This window comes from Scyliorhinus canicula, chromosome 4, assembly GCF_902713615.1.
Source record: "Scyliorhinus canicula chromosome 4, sScyCan1.1, whole genome shotgun sequence".
NCBI classification, from domain to species: domain Eukaryota; kingdom Metazoa; phylum Chordata; class Chondrichthyes; order Carcharhiniformes; family Scyliorhinidae; genus Scyliorhinus; species Scyliorhinus canicula.
The window spans coordinates 3,387,728-3,413,100 of NC_052149.1; the positions used below are offsets into that span (position 1 = coordinate 3,387,728).

Genomic DNA, 25,373 nt, shown 5'->3' on the forward strand with positions numbered 1-25,373 from the left:
TAATTACAAAATTGCTGACGCAAGGGAACGTCTATCCTTTTAATTCTCACTGTAATGTTATTTTCCAATGGGTCACACAAACTACGTAGAGGTGTGTGTGTACACACTGCACAGTTGTGTCACATCACAGTATCCCCAGCATTTCAGTATGAGTCTCACTACACCACTTTGATGTTTAAAGTGTGCAATCGATAAACTTTTATCATAAATTAGTGCTTCAATCACTTGTAAACACGAGTCAAGAATGCCCAATAGCTGTTGGGAATTAGTCTGGTAGTTTTGATGCTGGAGAACGAGCAGTCCTGAAGTGAATCGGGCGATCAATGCTGACATTCAGCACCACACGTTTACCGGCAGAAGGAAAAAAACTGTCCACCAGTTTTTTAAGGTTGTTGATGATCCTGCCCCGTCTTCCAGTAACTTCACCATTTGTCCCTCTGCCCGACCCCCAACTCCACAAACAAGCTTCACAACCATCGCTGGTGAGTTAATATTTATTTTATATTTAGAAATTCATTTATGTGAAACGTTATTTCATTTAGGATTGAACTGCAATGTTTCAAGCTACATTCTTTACCTGGTGAGAAAATGTCCAGAAGAATCTAACTCCAATTTACAAATTAATTCTCAAGGAAAAATCTGATTTGTTTAAAGACCCACTTTGCAAGATGGTGTCATGAAACTGTGCTTTCTGTTCACCGGCTGAAAATCTGAATTGAATATTTTAGACACTGAGATGATAATCCTGTGCTGGATTTTTAATAGAGTGATCCAATTAGCCCCATTCCTCCAATAAAGGCACAATACTACGGATGGTGGTTTTAAATATGGGAGCGGAGAACGTTTGTAGCAGTCTCCAATCTGCAATCAGAAGCCACAGCAATTTCCATTTTGTTTCCTGAATATTCGTCACAATGTCATTTAAACACACAAGACTGACACACAGCAGGGGTAGACAAGGGGGGGGGGGGGGTGCGATGGTTAGCACTGTTGCTTCACAGTGCCAGGGTCCCAGGTTCAATTCCCGGCTTGGGTCACTGTCTGTGCTTAGTCTGCATGTTCTCCCAGTGTCTGCGTGGGTTTCCTCCGGGTGCTCCGGTTTCCTCCCACAGTCCAAAGATGTGCGGGTTGGGTGGATTGACCATGATAAACTTCCCCGTAGTGTCCAAAGGTTAGATGGGGTGCTGGGTTATGGTGGAGGTATGGGTTTAGGTAGGGTGCTCGTTCCAAGGGCCGGTGCAGACTCGATGGGCCAAATGGCCTTCTTCTGCACTGTAAATTCTATGGTTAATTGTGTCCTACCCTATGATGGTCAGAGCAATAAAGCTCAAATTAATCAATATTGTTCCTTCTTGAGCCTGAATTAAGTGCAAATCAGGGTACAATAATGTTATGTGACAGGGGACTTGGAGGCTTCAAACACAACTCACTCCCCCAGCCACATCCCCCCCCCCAAAACACCCAGCCCAGAGCTCTGAAATTATGAAAGATTTCTCCAGGAGTGGCCTGAAGCTTACTGGGCAGTGATGTTCTTCCCGTAAGGCAAACAGGTCATATTAGAAGTATCATTTTGCCCAATGCTCCAGACCCCTTAATGATATCCTCGTGAGCCTGGGCCACCTTCTCCAGTGGGTATTCTGGCCCCACCACAGGCTTCAGCCAACCCACTTCCATTCCTGTAAGGAGCGCAGCAACTGACTCCAGCCGATCCTCCTGCAGAAAACAGAAAGACTTGAAAAATTCATCATTTGTCCATCGGGAAAGCATTTTGGGACATTCTGAGGTGGTTAAGTGCCAGGTATAAATGCAGCAGTAACTTGCATTTATTAAGTGCCTTTAACACAGTAAAACATCCCAAGTCACTTCATAACAGCAATTATAAAACAAAGGTTTGACAATGAGTCACAAGAAAGAAACTGGGGCAGGCGACCAAAGCACTTTAGAGCCAATGGAGTATTTTTGAGGAGTCATCACAACTATAATGAAAATGAAATGAAAATCGCTTATTGTCACGAGTAGGCCTCAATGAAGTTACTGTGAAAAGCCCCTAGTCGCCACATTCCACCGCCTGTTCGGGGAGGCTGGTACGGGAATGGAACCGTGCTGCTGGCCTGCTTGGACTGCTTTAAAAGCCAGCGATTTAGCCCAGTGTGCTAAACCAGCCCCTAATAACAGCATCTTCCAATTAAAATAGCCTGGTTTCTAACTGAGGGAAGCTCCCAAATTGCACATCCTCCATTTTCACTTTATCATGTTTACGATGTATGCTCAGTCTTTGGAAAAGATCGTCCTCCCCCCTCCTGGACCCTCGCTACTTCCACATGCCCCTTGGAGAAGGAAATAAGTAGTGAGTAAAGAGGGGACGTATGCTGGAGGGTTGGGGGTGTGCACCAGGGTTGGGAGAGGGGGGGTTGGGAGGGGGGTGAGCAGGGGGTTGGGGGAGGGGGGTGAGCAGGGGTTGGGGGGGGTGAGAAGGGGTGTTGGGAGGGGGTGAGCAGGGGGTTGGGGGGGGTGAGCAGGGGTGTTGGGAGGGGGTGAGCAGGGGGTTGGGGGGGGGGTGAGCAGGGGGTTGGGAGGGGGTGCCCAGGGGGGTTGGGAGGGGGGTGACCAGGGCGGTGCGGAGGGGTGTTGGGAGGGGGTGACCAGGGGGGTTGGGAGAGGGGTGGCCAGGGGTATTTGGGAGAGGGGTTGGGAGGGGGGTGACCAGGGCGGTTGGGAGGGGGGGGGGGGTGAGCAAGGGGGTTTGGGAGGGGGGTTGGGAGGGAGTGAGCAGGGGGTTGGGTGGGGGGTGGGGCAGGGGGGTTGGGTGGGGAGTGGGCAGGGGGGTTGGGAGGGGGGTGAGCAGGGGGGCTGGGAGAGGCGGGTGACCAGATGGGTTGGGAGGGGCAGGGGGTTGGGAGGGGGGGTGAGCAGGGGGGATGGGGGGGGTGGGGAGGGGGGTGTGCAGGGGGGGGTTGGGAGGGGGTTGTGCAGGGGGGTTGGGGAGGGGGGGTGCAGGGGGGTTGGGGGGTGAGCAGGGGGTTTGGGGGGGGTGAGCAGGGGGTTTGGGAGGGGGGTGAGCAGGGGGGTTGGGAGGGGGTGAGCAGGGGGGGTTGGGAGGGGGGTGAGCGGGGGGTTGGGAGGGGGGTGAGCAGGGGGTTTGGGAGGGGGGGGGTGAGCAGGGGGGTTTGGGAGGGGGGTGAGAAGGGGGGTTGGAGGGGGGTTGAGCAGGGGGGTTGGGAGGGGGTGAGCAGGGGGTTGGGAGGAGGGTTTGGGAGGGGGGGGTGAGCGAGGGGCTGGGAGGGGGGGTGATCGAGGGGCTGGGAGGGGGGCTGGGAAGGGGGGTGAGCAGGGGTGTTGGGAGGGGGGGTGAGAAGGGTGGATGGGAGGGGGGTGAGCAGGGGGTTGGGAGGGGGCGTGAGCAGGGGGTGGGAGGGGGGTTGGGAGGGGGGGTTGGGAGGGGGGTGAGCAGGGGGTTGGGGGAGGGGGGTGAGCAGGGGGTTGGGGGGGGGTGAGAAGGGGTGTTGGGAGGGGTGTGAGCAGGGGGTTGGGGGGGGTGAGCAGGGGTGTTGGGAGGGGGTGAGCAGGGGGTTGGGGGGGGGGGTGAGCAGGGGGGTTGGGAGGGGGTGACCAGGGCGGTTCGGAGGGGTGTTGGGAGGGGGGTGACCAGGGGGGTTGGGAGAGGGGTGGCCAGGGATATTTGGGAGAGGGGTTGGGAGGGGGGTGACCAGGGCGGTTGGGAGGGGGGGGGGGTGAGCAAGGGGGTTTGGGAGGGGGGTTGGGAGGGAGTGAGCAGGGGGTTGGGTGGGGGGTGGGCAGGGGGGGTTGGGTGGGGAGTGGGCAGGGGGGTTGGGAGGGGGGTGAGCAGGGGGGCTGGGAGAGGCGGTGACCAGATGGGTTGGGAGGGGCAGGGGGTTGGGAGGGGGGGTGAGCAGGGGGGATGGGGGGGGTGGGGGGGGGGGTGTGCAGGGGGGGGTTGGGAGGGGGTTGTGCAGGGGGGTTGGGGAGGGGGGGTGCAGGGGGGTTGGGGGGTGAGCAGGGGGTTTGGGGGGGGGTGAGCAGGGGGTTTGGGAGGGGGGTGAGCAGGGGGGTTGGGAGGGGGTGAGCAGGGGGGGTTGGGAGGGGGGTGAGCGGGGGGTTGGGAGGGGGGTGAGCAGGGGGTTTGGGCGGGGGGGGGTGAGCAGGGGGGTTTGGGAGGGGGGTGAGCAGGGGGGTTGGGAGGGGGGTTGAGCAGGGGGGTGGGAGGGGGTGAGCAGGGGGTTGGGAGGAGGGTTTGGGAGGGGGGGGTGGGCGAGGGGCTGGGAGGGGGGGTGATCGAGGGGCTGGGAGGGGGGCTGGGAAGGGGGGTGAGCAGGGGTGTTGGGAGGGGGGGTGAGAAGGGTGGATGGGAGGGGGGTGAGCAGGGGGTTGGGAGGGGGGTGAGCAGGGGGGTGGGAGGGGGGTTGGGAGGGGGGGTTGGGAGGGGGGTGAGCAGGGGGGTTGGGAGGGGGGTGAGCAGGGGGGTTGGGAGGGGGGTGAGCAGGGGGGTTGGGAGGGGGGTGAGCAGGGGGGTTGGGAGGGGGGTGAGCAGGGGGTTGGGAGGGGGGGTGAGCAGGGTGGGGTTGGGAGGGGGTGAGCAGGGGGGTTGGGAGGAGGGTGAGCAGGGGGGCGTTGGGAGGGAGGTGAGCGGGGGGGCGTTGGGAGGGGGGTGAGCAGGGGGGCGTTGGGAGGGGGGTGAGCAGGGGGGTTGGGAGGAGGGTGAGCAGGGGGGGTTGGGAGGGGGTGAGCAGGGGGGTGGGAGGGGGGTGAGCAGGGGGGGTTGGGAGGGGGTGAGCGGGGGGGTTGGGAGGGGGGGTTGGGAGGGGGGGTGAGCAGGGGGGTTGGGAGAGGGGTGAGCAGGGGGGTTGGGTGGGGGGTGAGCGGGGGGGGGTTGGGAGGGGGGTGAGCAGGGGGGTTGGGAGGGGGGTGAGCAGGGGGGTGGGGAGGGGGGTGAGTGGGGGTTTGGGAGGGGGGTGAGCGGGGGGGTTGGGAGGGGGGTGAGCAGGGGGGTTGGGAGGGGTGTGAGCAGGGGGGTTGGGAGGGGGGTGAGCAGGGGGGTGGGAGGGGGGTGAGCAGGGGGTTTGGGAGGTGGGTGAGCAGGGGGGTTGGGAGGGGGGTGAGCAGGGGGGTTGGGAGGGGGGGTGAGCAGGGGGGTTGGGAGGGGGGTGAGCAGGGGGGTTGGGAGGGGGGTGAGCAGGAGGGTTGGGAGGTGGGTGAGCGGGGGGGATGGGAGGGGGGTGAGCAGGGGGGTTGGGAGGTGGGTGAGCGGGGGGGATGGGAGGGGAGGTGAGCAGGGGGGTTGGGAGGGGGGTTTGGGAGGGGGGTTGGGAGGGGGGTTGGGAGGGGGGTGAGCAGGGGGGTTGGGAGGGGGGTGAGCAGGGGGGTTGGGAGGGGGGTGATCAGGGGGGTTGGGAGGGGGGTGAGCAGGGGGTTGGGAGGGGGTTGAGCAGAGGGGTTGGGAGGGGGGTGAGCGGGGGGGGTTGGAGGTGGGTGAGCGGGGGGTTTGGGAGGTGGGTGAGCGGGGGGGGTTGGGAGGGGGTTTTGAACGGAGGGGTTGGGAGGTGGGTGAGCGGGGGTGTTTGGGAGGTGGGTGAGCGGAGGGGTTTGGGAGGTGGGTGAGCGGGGGGGGGTGGGAGGGGGGGTGAGCGGGGGGGGTTGGGAGGGGGGGTGAGCGGGGGGGGTTGGGAGGGGGGGTGAGCGGGGGTTGGGAGGGGGTGAGCGGGGGGTTTGAGAGGGGGGTGAGCGGGGGGGTTGGGAGGGGGGGTGAGCGGGGGTTGGGAGGGGGGTGAGCGGGGGTTTTGGGAGGTGGGTGAGCGGGGGTTTGGGAGGTGGGTGAGCAGGAGGGTTGGGGTGAGGGTGAGCGGGGGGGGGTGGGAGGGGGGTGAGCGGGGGGGTTTGGGAGGGAGGTGAGCAGGGGGGTTGGGAGGGGGGTGAGCAGGGGGGTTGGGAGGGGGGTGAGCAGGGGGTTTGGGAGGAGGGTGAGCGGGGGGTTTGGGAGGAGGGTGAGCGGGGGGTTGGGAGGGGGGTGAGCGGGGGGTTGGGAGGGGGGGTGAGCAGGGGGGTTTGGGAGGGGGGTGAGCGGGGGTTTGGGAGGGGGGTGAGCGGGGGGTTTGGGAGGTGGGTGAGCAGGAGGGTTGGGGTGAGGGTGAGCGGGGGGGGGTTGGGAGGGGGGTGAGCAGGGGGTTTGGGAGGAGGGTGAGCGGGGGGGATGGGAGGAGGGTGAGCAGGGGGGATTGGGAGGGAGGGTGAGCGGGGGGGGGTGGGAGGGGGTGAGCAGGAGGGTTAGTGAATACAAAGCAGCAAGTTGCAGATATTAAGATGCCCAGTTAGGGTTAAGGGAACAATAGATTTTGAATGTAAACATTAAAAATTGGGAATATAAATTATCCGTTTCACACGTTTTCTTTTGGGAAACTGACTTTTGATTGACACATTGAACATATCGGGAGGGCCGAATGTGGGATAGTTGGATAGAAAATGCAGCAGCAGTTTGGGCACAGAAAGCTCCCACAAATAGCAACGTGATGATGAGCAGACAATGGGCGCAATTCTCCGCTCTCCACGCCGGGTGAGAGAATCGCGGGAGGGCCGGGCGCTTCATTTCACGCTCCCCTGGCGCCCCCCGCGATTCTCCCACCCCTCGCTCAGAAGAATCGGCGCTTGCTGTTTTTCACGGCGACCGGCGAATCTCCGACCCGGATGGGCCGAATGACCTGCCGTCCGCGACCGGTTCACAACGGCGCCAACCACACCTCGTCGCTGCCATCGTGAACATGGGCGCAAAAGGCCCGTTTGAAGCTTGTGGGGGGCGGAGAGGGGAGTGAGCACCATGGCCGTGCTCGGGAGTGGACTGGCCCACGATCGGTGGCCACTGATCATCGGGCCGGCGTCTCAAAGTGACGCACTCTTTCCCCTCCGCCGCCCCGCAAGATCAAGCCGCCACGTCTTGCGGGGCAGCAGAGGGGAAGACGGGCTCCGCACATGCGCGGGATTGAGCCGACCAACTTGCGCACACGTGGCTGACGTCACATAGGCGCCGCCGTCAAGGCCCGGTGGCCGAGAATAACGGAGCGCCGCTCCTAGCCCCCCGGGTGGGGGTGAATAAGGTGAGAGGAGCGGCCTCCGAGGCTGCAGTGAAACTCGGCCGAGTTCACGACGGCCTTACCGATTTTTCCCGGGAGCGGAGAATTCCGCCCAATGGTTTTTGATGCAATCGGAGGGAATAATATTGGCGCAGACACAACTTCTGTTCTACCAAATAGTGCTTATGATCTTTTACTGCCGCCTGAGAGAGCAGATGGGACATTGTCCAACAGTGCAGCATTCCTTCAGTGCTACAGCGGAAATGTGGGGTACCCGCTTGCACCCCCTTCTCCATTGGGTCCGATGTCCCGGACATTGAAAGTGATTGGCCTAATATTCTTCTGGTAAATCCTTTCCGCTGTTTAGATGAAGGTGCAAACTGTTTATTTAACACCGCATTGAAAACAATGCAGAGAGTAACGAGGTACAGGGCAATATGAGTCCATGCAGCAACTCTACCCTTTGACCCCCTAAAGCAAGTATTTGAAATGTGCTGCTCTTACCTTAGTTGCAGTTTGCAATCCAACCCCAATGATGCTGGATTCCTTCACCATGGTATCCCTGGGATTTATCTCAACTGAACCTCTGCAACCCACAATCTGCAGAATAGAAGCAGTTCCAACTGTAGCATCAATCACACGTCATAATAACAACTGTAACAACAACAGAAGGTGCTGGGAAATGCAACAGATCTGCCAGCATCTGTGGAGGCCAATATGATTCCTCTTCGCAAGACTCTTTGGTCGAAAAAACAGAAAGGTGCAGATTTTCTTAAACAGTGAGGGGTTGGGAAGTTGAGGACCTGGATGTCCTTGTTTGTGAGTGACTGAAGCATGCAGGTGCAGCGAGCGATTAGGATGGCTAATGGTATTTGAGTGCAGGAGTAGAGACCTTGCTGCAATTGTTTACACCTCACCTGGAGTATTGTGTACAGCTTTGGACTCCTCATTGAAGGACAGTGCAATGGACGTTCACCATCCCTGGGTGGCGGGATTGTCGTATAAGGAGAAATTGGGGAGACTGGGAAAGTTCTCTCGTGTTTTACAAAGATACATATAGATACATAGAAGATAGGAGCAGGAGGCGGCCTTTTGGCCCTTCAAGCCTGCTTCAGCATTCATCATGATCATGGCTAATAGCCTAATCCTGCTTTCTCCCCATAGCCTTTGATCCCATTCTCCTCAAGTGCTATATCCCGCCGCCTCTTGAATATTTTCAAAGTTTTAGCATCAACTACTTCCTGTGGTAATGAATTCCACAGGCTTACCTGGGTGAAGAAGTATCTCCTTATCTCTGTCTGGGCAGCACGGTAGCATTGTGGATAGCACATCGCTTAACAGCTCCAGGGTCCCAGGTTCGATTCCGGCCTAGATCACTGTCTGTGCGGAGTCCGCACATCCTCCCCGTGTCTGCGTGGGTTTCCTCCGGGTGCTCCGGTTTCCTCCCACAGTCCAAAGATGTGCAGGTTAGGTGGATTGGCCATGATAAATTGCCCTTAGTGTCCAAAATTGCCCTTAGTGTTGGGTGGGGTTACTGGGTTATGGGGATAGGGTGGAGGTGTTAACCTTGGGTAGGGTGCTCTTTCCAGGTGCTGGTGCAGACTCGATGGGCCGAATGGCCTCCTTCTGCACTGTAAATTCTATGAAATGGTTTACCCTGAATCCTCAGACTGTGACCCCTGGTTCTGGACACACCCATCATTGGTAACATCTTCCCTGCATCTACCCTGTTTAGTCCTGTTAGAATTTTATAAGTCTCTATGAGATCCCCTCTCATTCTTCTGAACTCCAGCGAGAACAATCCCAACCTGGTCAATCTCGCCTCATTTGACAGTCCCTCCATCCCTGGAATCAGTCTGGTAAACCTTTGCTGCACTCCCTCGAGAGCAAGAACAGCCTTCCTCAGAGAAGGAGACCAACACTGCACACAATATTTCAGGTGTGGCCTCACCAAGGCCCTGTACAATTGCAGCAACACATCCCTGCTTCTATACTCGAAACCTCTCGCAATGAAGGCCAACATACCATTAGCCTTCTTTACCGCCTGCTGCACCTGCATGCTTACCTTCAGCGACTGGTGCACAAGGACACTCAGGTCCCGCTGCACACTCCCCTCTCACAACCATTCAGGTAGTAATCTGCCTTCCTGTTTTTGCTTCCAAAGTGAATAACCTCACACTTATCCAAATTATACTGCATCTGCCATTGATTTGCCCACTCGCCCAACCTGTCCAGATCATGCTGTAGGATCCCTGCATCCTCGTCACAATTCACCCTCCCACCTAATTTGGTATCATCTGCAAATGAGATGTTACATTTTGTTCCCTTATCCAAATCATTAATATATATTGTGAATAGCTGGGGTCCCAGCACCGATCCCTGTGGTACCCCACTAGTTACTGCCTGCCAATTTGAAAAGGACCGATTAATCCCGACTCTTTGTTTCCTCTCTGCCAACCAGTTTTCTATCACCTCAATACATTTCCCCAATCCCATACTTTTTAATTTGGCACAATAATCTCTTATGCGGGACTTTGTCCAACACCTTCTGAAAGTCCAAATATACCACATCGACTGGCTCCCCCTTGTCAACCGACTGGAAGGGAACATTCCTGGCGATTGTCGCGCAATGTCCGTTCACCCGTTGTCGTTGTCGATTCATGATTCGAAGCTAGTGATTCGAAACAAACCTGTTGGACTTTAACCTGGTGCTGTAAGACTTCTTACTGTACTTTAGGAAGGATGTGAAGGTTTTAAAGAGAGTCCAGAAGAAATTTTTAAGAATGGTTCCAGGGATGAGGACTTCATTTATATAGATAGATTGGAGAGGTTGTTATCCAGAGAGAAGGTTGAGAGAGAGCGACTGTTACCACTGGCAGAGGGATTGTGAACTAAATAGTATAATAATAATCTTTATTATTGTCAGAAGTAGGTTTACATTAACACTACAATGAAGTTATTGTGAAAATCCCCTAATCGCCACACTGTTGGGTACACAGAGGGAGAATTCAGAATGTCCAATTCACCTAACAGCACGTCTTTCGGGACTTGTGGGAGGAAACCGGAGCACCCGGAGAAAACCCACGCAGACACGGGGAGAACGTGCAGACTCCGCACAGACAGTGACCCCAGCCGGGAATCAAACCTGGGACCCTGGAGCTGTGAAGCAACAATGCTAACCATGGTACTACTGTGCTGCTCATCGCTGTTCACCACTTCTCTCTGTTCCCTGTCACTCACCAGCTTTATATCTACACTACTACTGTGCCGTTTATTCCACAAGCTTAAAGTCTTCAATGGGCCCATTTTTCAAATGCCTTTTTGAAATCCATACACACTACATTACTCTCATCAAGTAAATTAAGAATTTTTCCCTTCGCTTTCTTTTCCACTGTACTTGTTTTCTTAACTTTTCCTGGTTTCCAGAACCTGAAACATGAACAGTGTTTCTCGCTCCACAGATACTGCCAGATCTGTGGAGTGTTTCCAGCATATTCTGGGAAGAACTATTTCCTTTGGCCAAGGGAGTCTAGAACAAGGGGGCATAATCCCAAAATTAGACCCAGGTGGTTGAGGGGTGATGTCAGGAAGTATTACGTACACAAACGGTTAGCGGAAATCTGGAACTCACGCCCACATAAAGCTACCAAGACTGAGCCTCAAATGGAGCTATTAAAACTGACGTCAGACGCTTTTTGTCAGGTGATGATATTCAGGGTTACGGAACCACGGCGCGTTGAGATTAGCTACGACCTAATTGAGTGGCAGATTGGATAAAATGAGTTGGGTACATGTAGCAGGAATGAGGGGCTGAATGACCCACTCCTGTTCCAATATTCAGCAAAATGGACCAATATTCTATTACAGAACCAGTATAACCACCCACCGTGCATTGTTCAGTGACCTAGTACTTACAATCACTCGACCACCATTTGAAAGTAGTTGCAGATCATTGCTCAGATTCACATTCGACAACATTTCTATGATCACATTTACTCCTTGACCACCTGCATAATCCTTTGCAGAAAAAGAATTAGATACACATAAATGATCTTCTCAATCAAGATGCAATAAACTAACAAACTGAATTAGAGCACTGTGTTGGTTTATATTTGCCGCAACACTCTCCATTCTCACTCACAACTGAATTGCTTCGATAAACTATTTGGTCAACTTAGCAGAACCAAAGTTGTATTTATAAAGTCCAACGATATCAAGAAAGAACAAGTGCCTTTCATAACTTCAGAAAGCCTGAAAGCACTTCACAGCCCAACATGGTATTTGTGAAGTGTAGGCTCTGTTGTAATGCAGGAAATCCGAGTCTTTTTTTGCACAGCAAGATCCCACAATCGGAATTAGTTGGTTGCAGGATAAATATCCACCAGGAAACTAGGGATAACTTCCCTACTCTTCTTCAAAATAGTGCCACGAGCTCTTTAACATGTCACTCAGGGAGCAGACAGATGTATTCCGGCTGAAAGACAGCACATTTGTCAGTGAATCACTCCCTCAATACCCCACTGGAATGTCAACCTAGATTCTGTGCTCATGTCTGTGAACCGATGAAACATTATGACCCAAATTAATAATCAACTTAATGGATTCACAGCAGTAACAAAAGGTAAACAAAGCAATACAGAAGTTCAGACTGTTTGACCCAAGCTGTGAATAGAAGATCGTTGACTGTGGAGGTTTTTATGGGCACAGTCCATCTTTTCAGTTATTGCACAAAAACAATCCGCCCACTTTGTTGATTGGCTGACCCAAGTGCATTGCTCGGGAGGCTAGGAATTATCCAAAAGAGACAGCAGAGGAAAAGGGTGTTTGAGCCCAACAGGTAGCTGGAGAGAGGATGGAGTCTGTTCTTTGAGCAGACCTGATTGTGACAGTATTGAAGAGCACAGGAGACGGAACGTGATGAGGGAAAGACAGTGACAATGTCAGCAAGCATTCGAAAGTCAACAGCACGAATCATAGAATTGTTATACCGCAGAAGCCATTCAGCCCATCTTGTGTGTGCTGGCCAAAGAGAGAAAAATAAACTAACCGCTCATTTTAATCCCACTTTCCAGCACCTCTTCCGTAGCCCAGGCTACAGCACTCTAGATTCAGATCCAGGTACCCTTTAAAGGAATTGAGTGTTTCAGCTTCAACCACCAACTTAGGGCAGCATTCCAGACGCCCACCACCTTCTGGGTGAAAACGATTTTCCTCAAGGCTCCTCTAATCCTTCTACCAATCACCTTCAATTTATGCTCCCCTGATAACTGACCCCTCAGCTAGGGGAAACAAATATTTCTTGTTTACTCTATCTAGGCCCCTCAATTTTGTACACTTCAATTAGCTTTAGTTTGAATAAAGATTTAAGAATTGGATAAAATAAAAATTAAAGAAGCTTGGATGAAACTAAATTTCATGAAAAGGAATTGATAAGAGTGCAGATGTCAGGAGGGGTTGTGATTTGTGAATTAGCTTAGAAGCAGGGAAAACAGATATTTACTTCAGTGAAGTGGGGAACAAAAGAGCATAGGATTTTAGGTGTTTAAACTGCAGAAGAGATGAGTTTAAGTGGAGACATAAGCATACAGTTCACACTTACAGGATATAACGCTGGCTTCTAAGGTGAGTCGTTTAGATAGAAGGAGCTCAAAAGGGATGATGCAATTTAGTGATCCCATTGCACCAAACGCGGATCCGGCAGCAACAGGTGAATCACGCGCAAACCCCAAATTGTGCTTCGCACTGGGCGCACAACCCTACGCGAGTAACCTGACTCTCTCTGCCCAACATGATCAGGATCTTGCCCTCATTGGGCGAGATCCAGATCTGAATATTTAAATTAGCCTAATGGCATGGGAGACCACGCCAGGTCGGCGTTTAGTATTGGTATGGACCAAGCGGAGCGGCAGCTCAGGGCAGAGTGGCACCCTGGCACTCCCCTGACACCATGACACTGCCAGCCTGGCACTGCCAGGGTGTCCAGATTGGCACTTCCAAGGAACCGGGAAGGAGAGGGGATGCCTTGCCAGGTTATGGGGGGTGTTCCCAGGGACTTCCCAATGTGGGGGAGGGGAATAATGGTAGGGCCAGAAAGGGGTGGAGGGGGAGAGAGATGTTCGGGGCAGCCTTCCAAAATGGCGCTCCGATTGCAAGGAGCCTGCTCGCTCCATTCAACGGACTTTAACTTGAGTCCGTTGAATCACGCCTGAAGTCTGGTATATCAGCATTTAAGTAGCTCTGTACTTACAGGAGAGGAGAGGAGAAAGGGAAACCAGCTGATAAGCAGTTAGAACCATAGCCACACCCAGCAGGAAAGAAAATCTTTCCCAAAAAAACAGAATTCTATCCTAGATACGGCCACTCGAAAACCTCGGAGAAAAGCTATGCTGAACCTAAGAAAGGCTTAAAGATAACATGTGGGTGGTAACTATTTGCTGGGTTTAGCTCTGAGAGTTACACTTTATGGTATGATAATTTGGGACAAGGACATTTCTCAGAGTTCACATCTGTGGAAAAGGGGTTACTGTCAGAATAGTGTGTGTGTGTACAGCCATTATTACAGTGAGTGTACCTTTGTTTTATAGTGTGGCCTTTCTAGGAGTGCGTCTTTACATGTTAATAAACATTCTTTTATTTGAATAAATACAAGAAGATTGGTTTTGCATATCTTTCCTCGCATTATACCAAATTTTTAAAAATGCGCACTTACGAATTGCGTTCCAAGTTACCCTTTTGGGTTTTGGAATACCCTCGTGTCTAACATCAGCGGGGTCCTTAACACTCCTCTGTTCTAAAAAAACTAACCCTCATCTATCCGATCACTCCACATAGCTCCACACTCCAAGCCCTGGCAACATTCTTGTAAATGATTACTGTGGGAGGGATGGGGTCCTGCGAGATGTTGTTGAGTGGGTAGGTGCTGGGTGTCGTGTGGTCAGGGGGGAGAGGGTTCCATGCGGGCCTCAGGGTTGTTGACGGAGTGTGGGGGGGGGGGGGGGGGGGAGATTGTTGTTGGGGATATGTTGTGGGGTCAGTTCCGGGGTGGGTGGGGAAAGATAGTTGGGGAGGCTGTTCGGTTGGGGATGGGCGGTTTCTATTTTTAATTTCCTGTATCAAAGCCCTCCTTGCCAACGTGATGTCATGGGACCTGCCCCTTCAATTTCTTTAGCCAAATGTCGAACAATATGGTGGGGACAGCTGCCTTTCCGGATAGCGGCTTCCTTGCTGCTCTTACCACTCGCTGTGCCAATCTGCCTATTTTTGAGAAGATTCTGCTGAGTGCCATTCTCCTGTTTTTTCCTCATGCTCCTGCACATTAACCTTCCCTACAACACGCTGGGCTAGTGCGCGGTCAATTCCAGTCCCACAGGCCCCGGAGTCACAACTCAAGTGAATTACCCAATAATTCTGATAAAAATACCCAAATGCTTTGGCCCTTGACTATCTGACAATTTAAATCATCAGGTTTATCGGTTGAAACACATTACTGTTTCTTTATAACTGGAATAAAGATGAAATATGCTGTGAATACAGTTGGTTAAATGTCCTTTAACAACTGACCTGCCCCAGCCTCTAACCACACACATAAAACAGACAAACACAGAGGAGAAGGAGAAGGGTGAGAAATAATAAGGATTAAGGACAAACGATAAGTGTCCTTGCTTCAGATGATGAGTTCTTCAGTGCACTCTCCTCACAGTTATGAGTGAAAATGAAAATCGCTTATTGTCACGAGTAGGCTTCAAATGAAGTTACTGTGAAAAGCCCCTAGTCGCCACATTCCGGCGCCTGTTCGGGGAGGCTGTTACGGGAATCGAACCGTGCTGCTGGCCTGCTTGGTCTGCTTTCAAAGCCAGCGATTTAGCCCTCTGCTAAACAGCCCCTAAAAATCATTGCATCGGCCGGGAATCGAACCCGGGCCTCCCGCGTGGCAGGCGAGAATTCTACCACTGAACCACCGATGCCGATACCGATTTAAAGTCTCTGGCCTACAGCCCATGATGATCCTCCTTGGAGTTAGCAACATTTTACTCCTAGCTTTTCGCAGAGAGCTTCAGACCAGCCTGTTCTGGAGAGATAGTTATCAGATTCTGGATTCTGCTCGCGTAGCCATTTCTACAGAGAGAGGGTTATTAGATTCTCACAGTGGCCTTTTGGTGAGATTTAACTGGACATTGCTGGAGTAAGTTGATTAGATTCCTCCATCCAGCCTACAGAATCAAAAGTGAAACGAGAAAACCACACTTGTGACTCTGAGAAACATGTTGGTGGGACCAGAACCAATCATCACTGGCCAAGGGCCGGGCACAGCCATTTTAGGCTGCTCTTTCAAGGGCCGGTGTAGACTCGGTGGGCCGAATGGCCTCCTTCTGTACTGTACATTCTATGATTTGAGCCAACTCATTGGCCACCAGTCAAGTCCATCAAAGCGAGTCATCACTGATGTCAGTCTAAAACAGCACTGCCTCTGGAATCCGCGTACAGGGTGCTTCTTTGCCTTAAAGATACAGGCTGCATTAAAGTCACAGGTCCCTGACTCATCCATGGATCAAAATGATAATAGCAAAACAAAAGAAAGGGAATGAAACAGAAAACAAACAGGAGGAAGCCTTACACCATCTAATGCTCTCTGGAATGACTCTATGGAACCTACCTCCCAGGCAATGCACTCCAGACCCAAACAACTTGATACATGAAAGAAAGGTCTTGGCATTCCAACTGGAACAGCTTGTCCTGCCACGGTTTCTAACCCCTGCCAAACATCCCGACTTTAAGTTCCTTCCTACCTTATCTGAAGAAAATTCAAACAGATTGAGCTATTAATATCTCTGTAAACCTCAATGCCCCTTAACAGCTGCCCATCCAAATCATTCTTTAAGGTACCCATTGACCCAGAGTTAAACATCTATCAGCTGTGGCCCAGGGGCTAACACTCTTGCTTCCGAGTCAGGATACAAGTCCCAGTTCGGGAAATGAAATGCTGATACTCCAGGTGCAGTCCTGAGGGAGTGCTGCTGTGTCAGAGATGTTGCATTTTGGATGACAGATTAAACCAAAGCCACATTTTCCCTCTTAAGTGGATGTATAAGATTCCACGGTATTATTTCCAAGAATAGCAGAGGAGCTCTACCCGTTGTCCTGGGGCCAATATTTATCCCAGAGCCAGCATCGTTGAAACAGATTACCTACTCATTTATCAGATTGTTGCTTCTGGAAACTAGTTGTGCATAAATTGACTGCAGCGTTTTTCTTTTACAACAGTGACTTCACTGACTAGCAAGCGTTTTCAGATGTCTTGACATCATGAAATGGAGTATATAAATGCAAGTTCTTGATTCTTGCATAGTTGTTGATTACTCTCAAATCTTTGGCCAAGATCAGAGATGTGAACAACACCATCCCTTCTAATCTGGAGTGCCAGGAGACAGAAACAAGGCTGACAGGACAGCTAGCAACACTCAAGTCTTTATTCACTCTTGCTAACTCTTCGTGCTTTGAAACCGCAAAGCCTTAGGAAATGTAAATATAACTCAATGCATGACCAATGGTGATTTTGAAGTGCTGGATCTGTACCTTGATCTTATCAATGTAGCCAGTCTCCCTGTGGTTGAAAGTCTTGTGAGCTCCATTCTTTTGAACCAGACTGAGTCCTTCCTGAGTCCCGGCTGTACCCAGCACCTTCAGGCCGTAGGCCCTGGCAATCTGACAGGCTGCCATCCCAACCTGAAAGTCAGCGGAATAATTATGCACTACCTTTCATGGAGGCAGCTTCTCAATTTCATGAGCGGGCCCACTCCAGCCAAACACAATACCTCTGCTCTCCAGTTGCTGCCAGCGAACAAGCTCAGAAATCCAATTGCAATTACTATTTCCCTCCACACTGCACTTCTGATTTCAAAATGATTTCTTTTTTCCGTATACAGATTGGAGACAGGAAAAGCAGCGCCAAGATCGTGCTGCGTACTGTTAATAATCCGAGGACATTTAACTAATAATTTAAACAAAGTAGCTCATCGCTTTCATCAGAAAAATTAAGGTAAAGAAAGTGGAACTTTGTAGAAGCAGGACACCAATACTACACAGGGTGTTTTCAAACACAAACACGTGCAATGGAATATTTTGGGACTGATTGGTAGCCCTATCAAAAGGCTAGCATGTGCAGGATGGGATGAATGGCCTCCTCTTGCACTGGATGATTCTAACATTTATTTTGGGGAGGGATTCTCCGGCTGCGTCCGCCCGGCGACCGGAGAATCTTGCCCGAGGTCCACTGTGCACGGCTCGCCCATGGTGCTCTGGCAGTGTGCAGGGTGGGACAATCCAGCCCATAATACCAGGGATGGGAAACTAGAATTTCAACAAGATACAGGAGACAGCAGAAATAACACTTTCCTAAAACGTCATGCATGTGTTGTGGGCATCACTAGCAAATCCGTCATTTACTTGCTGTCCTGAATTGCCCTGGAAAAGATGGCGGCAGTGTTCTTGAATATTGCAAGGGTAGTTATTTGGTACAGCTGAGTGTCTGGATCGGCCGTTTCAGAGGGCAATTAAGTTTCTTAACAATTGGGAGGTATTTGATTAGGTTGAAGAGAGAACAACTGTTTCTCCTGGTTTGGGAGTCAGAAATGAAAGGTCGACAATTGAAAATTGCAACTTAAAATTAAGGAGAGGGATCGGGAGATATTCCTTTTCCACGGAATTTGGTTCGAGCATGGGCTGCTTTACCACGACAGACACTACTGCATCTTTCAAGGGAAAAGATTTTGAGCAGAGGAAGATGGAGGGCTATGAGCGAAAAGCATTGCAGAGGGATAAACCGGGAAGAGCTAGCACAGATACAATGGGGCAAATGGCCTCCTCTGTGCAGTAATGTTCTGCGATTCTAAACTGCCTTTCACTTGAGTGAAGAAGTGTAGGGACTGGGGCATTTTGAAGTTCTCCTCTTCCAAGTGCATACATAGAGAGAATATTTGAATATAGTCCCTGAAATATAGTGGATGGAACGTTCTGTCAGGAGTACCAAAGGGATAAAGGAGCAATAGGGGGAAGGAGGAAGAAGAGATTAAGGGGATGGAGTTTGGAATTCAGGGAGTCATATAGCGGAGAATGGGATTTGGTGAGAGAATTCCAGAGAGCTGGAATTTAGTGAAGAAAAGATCATCATCTGGTAGTGATTTGTTATAAAAGTTACAGCAAAGTTCCTAGGCATTTAATCGCTGCTGCTTACCCCTCCACTTGCTCCATGAACCAGAACAGTTTCTCCGGCTTTCACATGGGCTCTGAAAGAGAAAGGTGCCTCAATGAGGGCGTGTCTGTCCATTTGGTCCACCTCCAGAACAGATGCTGCTGATTGGTCACTGATCAGATGCCAGCAATTGCACTATGTCTGCGGTGAGTTCTGTCGAAACTATGGCAATTGGGTGGCAGACCCACTGTCACCCAGCAAGTGTGGCAATTTGCAGCAATTAGGCTGATCTTCCTTGGAGTACAGAAAACGGAAGGGTGACCTAGTTGAGGTATTTCAGATAATTAAAGGATACGATAGTGTAGATAGTTTCTCTCCTTTTCCTCTGGTGGGCAAATCCAGAACAAGAGAGTAGAACTTTCCAATTAGAGCTCAGCTGTTCTGGGGTAATGTCAGGAAGCATTTCTTCACTTAAAAGCTAGTGGAAATCTGGAACTCGCCCCCAAAACATTTGAGGCTCCAGGGGGGTCAATTAAAAAATTTCAAAACTAAGCTTCATAGATTTTTTTTTTGGGGGGGGTAATGCTACTAAGGATTACGGAACCAAGGCAGATAAATGGAGACCCGCCATGGTCTAATTGAATGGCAGACAGGCTCAAGAGGCTGAATGGCCTTCTCCTCTTCTCATGTTCTGAACGCTGCAAAGGATTTCTTGCCTTGACAGGTGACTTGTCAAGTTCTTTGTTCATTTCACTTCGATGGAACACATAGCGTGCACCATCATCTCCTGGCCTGATTTCCACCACCGGAAGGAGTTGGAAAGGAATATTCTTAGGTATTTTTTCTCTTCTTGGCCCTGGGCTCTCTGACTTCTGTTACCTCGGGAGATTACATGGCTGTAAGGGGTACGAAGAGTCAAGTCATGATATTCCAGCCATACGTTGCGGACACGTTTGATGGTAGCAGTAAGTCATATGGTGCTTGTCAATTTTATATTTATAAATGTTGATTGGACGACGGTGACTGACGGTCCATCTCAAGTCAGGCTTTGTAACCTGGTAACATTCCATTTTTCTAACTTTGTTTTTGTTGAATACCAGACAAAGTAGAGGTTATTTTTTTTTCTTGTACTGCTGCAGTTCATGTTGTTTATTTGACGTAAATGAACCTGAAACCAACTGAAATAGGGGCAGCACGGTAGCATTGTGGATAGCACAATTGCTTCACAGCTCCAGGGTCCCAGGTTCGATTCCAGCTTGGGTCACTGTCTGTGCAGAGTCTGCACATCCTCCCCGTGTCTGCGTGGGTTTCCTCCGGGTGCTCCGGTTTCCTCCCACAGTCCAAAGATGTGCAGGTTAGGTGGATTGGTCATGATAAATTGCCCTTAGTGTCCAAAATTGCCCTTAGTGTTGGGTGGGGTTACTGGGTTATGGGGATAGGGATAGGGTGAAGGTGTTAACCTTGGGTAGGGTGCTCTTTCCAGGAGCCGGTGCAAACTCGATGAGCCGAATGGCCTCCTTCTGTACTGTAAATTCTATGATGATCTATGATGAACTATCGTTTGAGTGTTAATATGTACCAACAAGAAAATGCAGTGCAACTCCTGTGACATCTCTCATGTTAAAATATATTAGTTGAGAGAATTATAGGGCATTTCAAGAGCGGACCTGTGACATTATGTGAACTTAACTGTGAAGTTATGGTCTCTTTACCTAAGGAAGGACACACAAGTCCTCGGGAGAATTCAACAAAGGTTGGTTCACGAGAGTAGTTCCTGGGATAAGGGGATTGTCCTTTGAAGAGAGATTGAGTAGCTATATCCCTTTGCAATTAGAAACCAGAAGGTGATCTCATCGAAACAAATAGAGTTCTTTAGGGGCTTTTTAAAGTTTCATTCACAGAATGTAGACATTATTGGCTGGACCACTTATTGCCCATTCCTCATTGCTCTCCATTTCAGAGGGCATTTAAGAGTCAACCACATTGCTGAGGGGCCGGAGTCACATGTAGACCAGATGGGTAAGGATGGCAGAATTTCTTCTCTAAAGGACATTCGTGAATCAGATGGGGGTTATTTATTTTTTTTACAACAATCGACAATGGTTTCATGGGCATTAGATATTCAAATTCCACCATCTGCGTTGTTGGGATTAAACCCAGGTCCCCAGATCATTGATCTCAGTCTCTGGATTACTAGTTCAGTGACAAATGCCTCCCTCCAAACCTTAACCTACCCGTAACAGGGTAAATGCTGAGAAAACGTTTGCGTTGGTTGGGGAATCTTGAACCTGGGATTACCTCTCAGAATATGGGGTTGTCCACTTAGGACCAAAACGAGGAAAAATGTCAATTTACGGGGTTGTGATCTTTGGAATTTTTCAACTCTGAGCTGTGGATGTTCACTCGTTGAGTATATTCAGATCAGAGGTTGACACATTTTTAGCTACTGGGGGGAATTAAACGAGATCAGTGTTTATTTATTTGGGAAAAACTAGAAGATCAATCATAATCTTGTTGGATGACGGAATGGGCTTGAAGAGCCAAATGGCGTACTTCTTTTCCTATTCTTATGTTGTTCTAGATTCATAGTTATCTTACTTGTGCATGAGCGCTCGATACGCAGTGAAGTAAGGAATTCCAATAGCCGATCCCTCCTTGCAGCTAAGATTATCTGGCAACGGATAAACGTCATCATCTGAAGCAACTGTATACTCCGCATATCCACCAGTGATGGTTCCACAAGTAAAAACACGATCCCCTTTCTCTCTCGGAGGAAGAAGGACAGATTTATGGTCAAGAGTTTCATTTTAAATCTGTTAAAAACGGATAATGGAATATACCAAAAACATCATTCCATTTTTAAAAATGTCAAGCCTGTACATACTACCCACCAACCATTTTCCTCTATACAGTCCTCTGTTAAAATGAAAAATCCCTCTGTAAACTTGTTACACTGTAATCACACTCTCCTGCCAGTGGCGATGCTGAAATACCCTGCTTTGTGACTCCCAGTACATAGAACATACAGTGCAGAAAGAGGCCACTCGGCCCATCGAGTCTGCACCGACCCACTTAAGCCCTCTCTTCCACCCTATCCCCGTAACCCAATAACCCCTCTTAACCTTTTTGTCACTAAGGGCAATTTATCATGGCCAATCCACCTAACCTGCACGTCTTTGGACTGTGGGAGGAAACCGGAGCACCCGGAGGAAACCTACGCAGACACAGGGAGAACGTGCAGACTCCGCACAGACAGTGACCCAGAAGGAAATCAAACCTGGGATCCTGGCGCTGTGAAGCCACAGTGCTATCCACTTGTGCTACCATGCTGCGCAAAGGATCAGTATCTGACCCTTTACAGAAAACCCAATGCTCCAATCAACTCTGCTTCCTATCTTATCGCGGGTTTTGTGACATAACTCCGTTATAACTCCGACATAACTCCGGGGCCGGTTTAGCTCACTCAGCTAAATCGCTGGCTTTTAAAGCAGACCAAGCAGGCCAGCAGCACGGTTCAATTCCTGTACCGGCCTCCCCGGACAGGCGCCGGAATGTGGCGACTAGGGGCTTTTCACAGTAACTTCATTGAAGCCTACTCGTGACAATAAGCGATTTTCATTTAATTCCAATGAAAATCGTGAAAATGGCTTAATTTTGAAATTTTGCATCTTTGTTTTCAAATCATGGCTTTGTCCTCCCTATCCCTATCTCCGGTCACCCACTCCAGTCCCCTACCCCTTCAAAATCCCCATGATCCTCCAATTCTGGTCCGTTGACCATCCTAGATTTTAATTGCTCCACCACTGACAGCTGCAAAGGCCCACTCTCTAGCATTCCCTTTCCTCCTTAAAGAAAATCTACCTTTTTACATAACTTTTCATTCTGCTTGCTGTGAATTTTTATCTGATTTTGTTCCCTGTGAAGCATCTTGGAATTAATTTTAATTCTTTCATTGGAAATCACTGATAAGGTCAGCATTTGTTGGCCATTGCTAATTGCCCTTGAACTGAGTGGCTCGCTGGGCCATTTCAGAGGGCATTTAAAAATCAACCACATTGTTATAGGCCTGGAGTCACATGTCGGCCAAACTGGGTAAAGGTGACAGATTTCCTTCCTGAAGTGACATCAGTGAACCAGATGGATTTTTACAATAATCAATGATAGATTTCCCTAACCAAAGAGAAAATGCTGGAAAATCTCAGCAGGTCTGGCAGCATCTGTAGGGAGAGAAAAGAGCTCACGTTTCGAGTTCAGATGACCCTTTGTCTTACTCTCGCCCAAAGCTGTCCCTGCCCCCAGTTCCATTTCATCCTTCGCATCATTCGACGCCTTAACAAGAAACTTTTCCCGTTTCTTGCAAATGTTAAGGAACACAAGCTTCAACAACTCACCAACACCACTGCCCATCCTAGGCCCTCTACCAGACCCAATCCCTCGTACCCCATTTCTCCCAGCCCCAGCCCTTGCCCCGTGTTCACCATACCCTCCCACCTTCCCTTCTCTGAGGCTGAGTGTGCTGTTCTCAGAAAAGGACTCAGCTTTGTACCCTTACATCCCCACCTCAATGAATTCCAGACTTGACATGATGTTGAACTCTTCTTTTATTGCCTTCATCTCCGTGCCCACTTCTTTGGGCAAGAATCCTCCCCACCGTTCCACTGATCCTTGCATGTGCCTCCAACATTCTGCCTCCAAGTGGACCCCCCTCCCCCGCCGGGACAATTACCTGCCCTCGATCTTATCATTGAGAACTGTCAACGGGACACTGGCCGTCTTAATCTTTCTGCGCCCCTCACCCATTCCAACCTCTCTCCTTCTGAACTTTCTGCTCTTCACTCCGTAGAGCTTTGACAAAGACTCAATGGACTACAGATGCTGCCAGATCTGCTGAGATTTTCCAGCATTTTCTCTTTGGTTTCAGATTCCAGCATCCGCAGTAATTCGCTTTCATCATAGATTTCCCTACGTCATGTCAACAATTTCCAGCTTCCTGGCCCTAACTGCCTCCTCTTCCGCATGGGCGCCCAATCCCTCTACATCTCCATCCTCAACTAGGATGGTCTGAGGGATTTCCATTTATTTCTTCAATAAAGGTCTGAACAATCCATGTCCACTGCGTCTCTCCTCCGCCTGGCTGAACTTGCTCTCTCATTCAACAATTTCTCCTTTAACTTGTCTCACTTCCTGCAAATCATAGATTCATCGAATTTACAGTGCAGGAGGCCATTCGGCCCATCGAGTCAGCACCGGCCCTTGGAAAGAGCACCTTACTTAAGCCTACACCTCTACCTTATCCCTACTCTTTTGGAGACTAAGAGGCAATTTATCATGGCCAATCCACCTAACCTATACATCTTTGGACTGTGGGAAGAAACCGGAGCACCCGGACGAAACCCACGCAGACACGGACAGTGCAAACTCCGCACAGACAGTAACCCAAGGCCAGAATTGAACCTGGGACCCTGGAGCTCGAGGCAGCAGTGCTAACCACTATACAGCCGATGTCTGCTCTGGATACCCACATGGGCCCCAATGATGCCTATCTTTTTGGGGGTATGTGGAATATTCTTTGTTCCAGTGGTACTCAGGCCGTCTCCCACAACTCTTTTTCCATTATATCGATGACTGTATCGGTGCCACTTCATGCCCTCGTTTGGACCTGGAAACATTTAGTCAATTTTGCTTCCAATTTCCATCCCTCTCGCACCTTCACATGGTCCATCTCTGACACTTCCCTTCCTTGACCTCTCTTTCTCCATTTCTGGCCACCAATGTTCATTACAAGCCTACCAACTCCCCCAGCTACCTCACTACAGCACTGCTTCCCGTAAGGATTCAATCTCATTCTCCTAGTTTATCCGTCTCATCTGTTCCAATGAAGCTACCTTCAAAAAATGGTGCTTCTGACATGTCCTGCCTTCTTCTTGAACCGAGGACGTTCAACCATTTTGGACCCTTTTCCCACACCTCTGCCTTCACCCTTCCCCTCCCTCCGACAACCATGATAGGGCCCTGCCTGTCCTGACCTTGCAGCCCACCAGGCTCTGCCTTCAAAGGGTCATCCTCCGCCATTTCCACCAACTCCAGTATGATGCCACCATGAAACACTCATTTTCCTCACCACCAGGCCCCCCCCCCCTTCCCCTCCCCCCCGACCGTTCTACGATGAACATATTCTGTCACTATTGGTGCCCTGTTTAGTCTTTAACATATTATCGGTGCTTTCTTTAGTTTTTTTTAAATAAATGTTTCTTTATTGGGTTTTTGCTTTCTTTAGTTTTTAACAGTACCCTTAACACTCTCTCTGTCTTGTGCCCATGATACCTTTGTCAAATCTCCCCTCACTCCCACCAAACCAATCTTTTATTTCGCTCCACCCGTTCCAGTCCCAAAACTCCATTACATTTCTCCCTCTCTAAAACCCAAAGCGTTAACTCTGTTGCTCTCTCCACAGATGCTGCCAAACCTGCTGAGTTTTCCCAGCGTTTTCAGTTTTTATTTCAGATTTCCAGAATCGGCAGCATTTTGTTTTCCTATTAATACAATGAGAGATTGTCGATGAGATTAGCTTTGTATTCAGATTTTCTTTTATGATCGAAATCTAAATTCCCACCAGTTACTATGGTGGATTAGCCTGTGCCTCTGGATTATTAGTCCAGTGATGTTACCACTGTGACACTGCCTCCTATCTGTTCCAGATGCTATATAAACACAAGCTGTTGTTAATGGCGAGTTCTGAGCTTTTAAGAGAAAAACCTATTGATGTAAAACAGGCCACAAACATTATAAAGTATAACTTTGGGACAACTCTTGGGATGGAAGAACCATTTTAAGATCATGACATAATGCAACAAATTACCTTAAATTTATTGACATATTGCCCCACTTGTTCCACAATTCCTGCGACATCATTTCCAGGTGTCCAGGGCAACGATGGCTTCCGAGCATAGGATCCGGAACGCACGTAAGTTTCAACCGGATTTACACCACAAGCACGGACTCTGATTAGAACCTAAAAGGGCAAAGAGCATCCTTAGTCTTCACAAAAAAAAAGAGAAAAGTCAGAAATTCTGCTGACCACAGTCCCAGTCTGGCCATTCTGAGCC

General features: G+C 50.2%; 1 protein-coding gene and 1 non-coding gene across 4 annotated transcripts in view; both read right to left on the minus strand.

The window, feature by feature from the left end:
* Nucleotides 1-1,163: 1,163 nt before the first annotated feature.
* Nucleotides 1,164-25,373, minus strand: part of cryz (crystallin, zeta (quinone reductase)) — a 33,256-nt gene continuing 9,046 nt past the window's right edge. For all 3 annotated transcript variants that reach the window (XM_038793598.1, XM_038793597.1, XM_038793596.1), the window contains 7 exons: nucleotides 25,127-25,279; nucleotides 20,866-21,029; nucleotides 18,310-18,361; nucleotides 16,653-16,802; nucleotides 10,995-11,096; nucleotides 7,584-7,679; nucleotides 1,164-1,713 (listed from right to left, as the gene is read on the minus strand). In XM_038793598.1, the coding sequence (XP_038649526.1) occupies nucleotides 1,552-1,713; nucleotides 7,584-7,679; nucleotides 10,995-11,096; nucleotides 16,653-16,802; nucleotides 18,310-18,361; nucleotides 20,866-21,029; nucleotides 25,127-25,279 (879 nt within the window). In that variant the 3' untranslated portion in view covers nucleotides 1,164-1,551. The remainder of the gene's footprint in view (nucleotides 1,714-7,583; nucleotides 7,680-10,994; nucleotides 11,097-16,652; nucleotides 16,803-18,309; nucleotides 18,362-20,865; nucleotides 21,030-25,126; nucleotides 25,280-25,373) is intronic.
* trnag-gcc lies at nucleotides 14,973-15,043 on the minus strand. Its single transcript has one exon. It is a non-coding gene; the product is annotated as a tRNA-Gly (tRNA).